This window comes from Dendronephthya gigantea, unplaced genomic scaffold (genome assembly GCF_004324835.1).
Source record: "Dendronephthya gigantea isolate DGI-Jeju-01 unplaced genomic scaffold, DenGig_1.0 000009F, whole genome shotgun sequence".
NCBI lineage: Eukaryota > Metazoa > Cnidaria > Anthozoa > Malacalcyonacea > Nephtheidae > Dendronephthya > Dendronephthya gigantea.
The window spans coordinates 318,706-325,297 of NW_021163019.1; the positions used below are offsets into that span (position 1 = coordinate 318,706).

Consider the following 6,592-nt stretch of genomic DNA (forward strand, 5'->3'; position numbering starts at 1 on the left):
ATTGCTTTGTATTCACATCATAGACAAAATATTTACCACGCTTTTTATTTCCATTATTTACAACGCAACTATTTTGGCTATTCTTTGGAAATGACGGATCAGTTGTTGCCATCATATACATGTAGTTCATGTAGTCAAAGTTGTTTGACGAAAAGATGAGACATGGTGTTTTTGCCGAACCCTATGATACTAAACTGAGAAAATAGCGCCCGCTTTGCATGAGCAACTAAAATTATAATCTAGTATTACAATATCGCGGCTAACGTAATTTAAGTACTTTGAGTAATCTCCTGTTTGATAAAGCGTAATGTTTAACCTAGTTCTTTATATTTTTACTGGCATAAGTCAAAAACGTTTATGTTGGGACAAATGTCTGGTTGCTTAGCACTATCTATATAACTTTGAACTATCCTTGGATACCTAGTTTCACTTTCAGTTTGGTTCACACTTAGAACATGCAATAAAAATTTGTTGGCAGCAAATGATACTAACAACATACCAGTTGTATTTTAGAAGATGAATTCCGAATACATGTTGAAATTGGCCAGATCAAACGGTTCTCTTTCTTTTTGAACTAAAAACAAAAAATGCACATGCATTAAATAAATGTATAAGCAGAACTAGAGAACGAAGCCGAATAGTGCAAAGTTTCGAGGTTAAGCACTGGACGTGTGTCCTGATATAACCCATGCAACCTGCAGATACTCTAGGACAGGGTAGTCACATCTGCTACGTACCCAAATCTTTAAAAATCTAGAAATCTAAAAATCTAGTAATCGCGAGTGCTAGGATAGACATAACTCGGAATCAATTATATACGAGCGAGGCCAGTTGACGAAGCATAGTTCTACTTCAATTACAACTAAGAGCTGAATCACGAATCGAGTAAAATTTTAACTGATATTGTTTTTCATTTTACTCAAAAGTACTCAAATTATATTTGCCGCGATTTTTTCAGTATTAAATTATATTATAGCTCATGGCAGCTGGAACAATTTCACAGTAACACGTTTCAACAAAATACACCGTTTATGTGTTTCTTCGGTTCGTAGAAAGGTGTTACTTTATGATGTCAACATTTAAAAGTTTAATACTTTCTGAAAAGGATCGGGCAAAACACTCGTAGTGTAAAGTAATGTACATAAACCGCGGCGCGCTGCTCAGTTCATGCATATCATCTGACAGAAATATTTGTATATTTCACGCCTAACCTCTCCCTAGGCTTTTAACCTATATTTCCTATCACTGAATATGTACAATAAATAATTACGAAAATAATTCGAAAGACGCCCGGAGATTACGCTATGACTAACTTACTGACTAGAACTAATTGACTAACTGATGTGAATTTTCGTCACTGAAAATTACGTTGACGTAAATTTGATTAAATTTAGGTTTCAGCGCTCCCTAAGGAATAACGCTGGCAAAAATTGGAAACATCCCTCTGCTGATTCATAGATGTCTCACCCCACTGTTCATAAAATTACAACTGTAAAAATCTCTCATCCTGATTAATTAGATATCCCATCCTGATAAACACCCCAACTGTCCCGCTACTGTGCATAGATATGGTCAAATCGGAAAAAAATATTGTGCTGATATAGGCATCCCATGCTATGCTATGCTATGCTATGTAATCATATTCAATTCTAATTAGAATTCGAATATTTTATTACATATATATATATATATATATTAATATATATATATATATATATATATATATTTATATATAGTGCATGTCAAATAGTATAATAGGCATATATATCAGACACATGACCACATATGTAGAATAATTCTTGAATTTTTGATTCATATTTGACTGTTTACCACAAGGAATGTACAAAATTATAATAAATCCTGTAGTCCTGGTTTATTTATCCCATATTTATATATTTGTTTAACTATTCTATATTAAATTGCCAAAGTCTATTGTACTAAAAAAAATTTTAATCTCCTATGTAAAATGACATATAAATTCATGAACACAATTTAGGTGGAGATGCCTTTTTCCATGCATACTATTAAACTATTAAATAAATATTGAGTAAGAAAGTACAGAAAACTTCAAGCAGACGTACCACATCATTGAGATTATTACAATATCAGATTGCATTCTTAGAAAAATATATTCCAAATAACACATATGCTTTTTTTTCTATCCGAATTGAATTCGAGGGCCGGTTAAATAAAATTCTTAATCATGCATCCTAAAGGGCATCGTTAACTTTCCAAATCATAGTTAAAAATGGAATCTTGAACTTTTGAGGAGTAAAAAAACATTAAAATTAACACTTACCAAGCTTTTCAACCGTTATCCACCAGAATTATTAAGTCCGCTCTTTATCATAATATTATCCAACTCCAATCTCCACTTTCATCTGCAACCTTTAGTTTTACTCAAGAGGGTCTTTTTTATTATAGAATATATATTTTAGAATCTTTTTGGTTGAATTATTTTTATGTTTTTGCATTATCTTTGCATTTTTTTATCCAAATACCAACAATTTTTGTAAATACGAATCCTCAGTCTGGTTCAAAATCTATAGCAACAGAATACCTTACAGAAGTGGAACTCCTGTACTTTTTTCGTAAGTGTGATTCGTCATGATTCGTCACTTAGCAAGTGCATTTTTTTGAGGTAGTCACCCCCCTGCCACTGTCTAAAATCAAGCCAATTTTTAGTATTGGCAGGGGGGTGACTACCTCAAAAAAATGCACTTGCTAAGTGACGAATCACACTTACGAAAAAATAGTATAGAGTTCCACTTCTGGTAGGTATTCTGTGCTATAGCGGTGGTTTATGATTTTTGAATACTTCATGTTATTGCTCTGTTTGATAACCACACCGCCAGTCCACGCAAGTCACTGGGGGAGGCATTTGCCCATCCAGTGCAGCTTAATGCCACCCTGACCCCCTCCACCAACCCCGAGTAGCCCATTTTCTCTATTTCATGAAAAGTCTTTCAAGTAAAGAAGGTTTGAAACAAATTCAGATGCATTCCAGTATTCAAACCGAACATAGAGTTTTATAGAATATAGAGTTACGTTTTAGCTGCCATCTTAAGTATAAAAGAATTCTTGGCACGATCAGTATGAAAGTGTGGTATGTTAAATTTACGTTCATTTCTAAGGTCATGATGCGGTTGATGTAACGGTGGAAGCAAATTATGAAGTTTATGCTCCGGATCTTTGACTATATTCTTGAACAAATTCTCGCATAAAAGGTTATGATATTCTTCCATTGGTCTTACATTCAAAGTTTCACAAGCTGAACCATAATCCACTCCTGGCTTTAAAATTGCTATCGCTCTTTTTTCCAAAAATACAAGGTCATTCATTAAATATCTCTGAAGAGCGCGATAGAAGACTGGTACAGCATAATATATGACTGACCAGGCCGCCCAGAGGAAGGCAAAAGGGGCAATTAGCCCCGTTCATGACTTCATGTGTCAAAAGTCCCAAACTAAATAAGAAGATTGTTATGACAAAACGAGACTATCGTCAATCAGAGCTGAATTTGGTAGATATTTAAGTTCTATAAAATGGCAATCAATTATTCCCAACCTCCAATCAGAACAACTGTGAAGAAATGTGGAATACATCAGTTTTACAACGTGGTTTTTACCGGCCTTGAATTTTCGATGCCAAGTAAAGAAATCAAACGGTGTCCGCCACAGATGCACCATGGATGAACAATAAATTGAAATCGCTCATTAAGAAAAGACAACAAGCCTTTGCTACTCATGGAATTAAATCGGCGATATTTAAAAGTACAGGGATTTAGTTAACAGCTAGGGAGCGAAAATAATGTAGAGCAAAATATTATCAACTAAATATGCATAAGTTGAAAGGAAAAAACCCCGAAGAAATGGTGGTCTGAAATTAAACGTATCTCAAACCTTGTAACCAAACGGAAACTGATAAGTTTAGCCAATGTTGAAACGTTTTCCAACCTTACACCAAGAGATCAAACAAATGAAATGAATAAAACATTTTTAGACTAGAATGTCCGTTACCAAAATTTCCGTTGGAGGAAATGGCAACTTTTCTAAACATATCAAAGCCTATTAAAGACTATTCACATATCCCAGCCCTTGCAATCTCAATTATCCTCAACAACTCATACGGAGAGCAACGTGTTCCTACCACTTGGAAAATGGCCAATAATACACCCTTGCCAAACACAAAAATTGTAAAAGATCCAAAGAAAGATTTAAGATCTATTTCACTTACCGCTGCATGGTATCTCTAAAGTCGCTGAGGAATTTATTGTCGTTGATTATGTGAAACCAGCAATCTTCAAAGTCATCGACCCAAATCAGTATGGTGCAGTTCCTATATAGAAGTTCCACTACTATTGTATTAATCAGCATGATCCATCGCTGGTCCACCACCACTGACGGTAATGGTGCCGTTGTAAGAAAAATCCTCTTCGATTACCGAAAAGCATTTGATGTTGTCAATCATTCAATTTTGATCCAAAAACTATCAGAGTTGAAATTACCACACTGTTAATTTTAGAGTGTTGCAATAGCACCTTCATAGGTGTTAGTTTGACTCGTTGCTGAGGTGTTAAATAAGAAGTGCTAATCTAACACCGATTTAGGTGTTAATTTAGCACCATAAATTGGGGAGTTTATTTAGAAGAGCTACTTTAACACCCTTGACATTTAACACCTTTTAAAAGTGTTGAAATAACACTGCTACATCGCTGGATAGAGTGTCAAAAAAGCACTACTTTCTGTGGGTGTTATATTGGCACGACATGCACTTTTTCGCATTCAAAATGGCGGATAACGAAGGAGTGATATAGGTTGATACAGAGGAAAATGTAGACGAAATATCACAATTTCTAAGTATCTCATCACTATTTATGTTATCGCTGAGCAGATTCGGCCGAATATAAAATGATGAGTAGCAATTGTAAGAAGCAAAGTCTAAGATGCCTTTATATAACTATGCAAAAGAAAGGGTGCAATTTAGTCTTACATTTTTTTATTCTCGCCTTTTACAAAGCTTTTAATCCCAAACATAGAGATTCGATACTTCGCCTCAAATTTTTAAGGAATAAAATGTAGACTTTTGGGTAAATGAGGTTATACAAAAAATTAGAATATGATAGAACGCAGATTTATTAATACTCAGTCTAATCTCAAGGCTTTGAATTTATATTACCGGTATTTACAAAATTCAAATACATTATTCATCATCAATTTCAAATCTTAAACAAACAAAATTTGCCTCAGATCTAAATGGCTTGATTCTATTTAAGGGTAAATAACATGTGAAGTCACTAATGTAAAAAATTCTGGTGGTTTTCTCCCTGGCAGTAGCAATTTCATATGCTTGGTAATGTTCAGAAAATTGCGATGTATCTATTCTTGTAGTAATGAACATTGCCTTGGCAACATTGTTGTCAACAATGCAAATCATTTTCACTTCCCAGAACTGTGGGAACTCATCTTCGTCAAATCCAATGTGAACAATGGCTCCAGGTTTATATTTTGTCCCATTAACTGATAACCACTTGGCACTACAAAACAAAATCAGTTATTAAATAAGAGACCCCTTCAAGCAAAAATTTGTTGAAAACTAAATAAATTGCTAAATACAGTGAATCAAAAAAGTATTCAACCCACGTTCTCAAAATAAACAATATAAGCTTGATATCTTGTACACCAAGCAACTAGCAACTTACTTATACAATGAAGTTTGTCTGCCAACACCCAGGATTTCATTTTCTATAAGTTTGTGGTATTCCAAATCACCAACATAGGATGTCTTACCTATGCAATAAGTACAGTGTGTTAGTGGGGTGATAAAATGATTAAAAATAACTAGCAACAAAGTTACTAAATTTATGCACATCATACCTGGTCCAACCTCAATTCCTTTGTCAATAAAGGAACTGCATCCTCCTTCACCAGATTGCAGCCGATAAGAAACACCTTCTTGGTGCCGTTTTGACAAAGAATATGGCAAGTTGATGAAGTTACCCAATGCAACAGCCAGCTTCTTAAAATAGCGATGTTTGGCTTCATATCGCATACACCAGCTTCGCACAAGTGGGCCTAGTCTGATAAAACAAGATAATAAATGTAAGGAAGATTTAATTAACCTGGGTTTTTATAACAAGCCATAATTAAGCAAGTAAGCAAGTGCGTGGAACATAGTGCATGCAATTAAGCATTATATACATAGATTCCAGAGCCAGTAGCAGATTATTTTTTTCTAACTCACTGAAGCATTGTTGTTGGCATATGAACCATGTAATGCATCTTGGGGATGATACTGCAGTCTGGAAACAGCTCTTTGAAGTTTTCTAATAGCTTCTGTGTTAGCACTTTTAGATATGCCACTTGATTTTTGCTAACAACTGGAGAAAAGATTATACGCACAATTTGAAGTAGGGTACACAACAATTCCCAGTGTTCGAACCAAGCAAAGAGGGTTGAAGAAATTCTGGACGAATACCCTGCTCTTCAGTTAATTTCTGAGGTAATATTGTTAACTTAGCAAATCGTTTTCTTTTTAGTTAGCTGGCTATACTATTTTGTGCTCACAATGCTAAACTTGGCAGTAATTTCAT

The 6,592-nt window shown here is 34.6% G+C and overlaps 1 protein-coding gene across 1 annotated transcript; it reads right to left on the reverse strand.

The window, feature by feature from the left end:
* Positions 1-5,697: 5,697 nt before the first annotated feature.
* LOC114517604 lies at positions 5,698-6,592 on the reverse strand. Its single transcript, XM_028537392.1, has 4 exons — positions 6,567-6,592; positions 6,244-6,465; positions 5,877-6,079; positions 5,698-5,789 (listed from the first exon to the last, which is right to left on the reverse strand). The coding sequence occupies exons 1-4, from the start codon at positions 6,590-6,592 to the stop codon at positions 5,698-5,700; spliced, it is 543 nt and encodes a 180-aa protein (XP_028393193.1).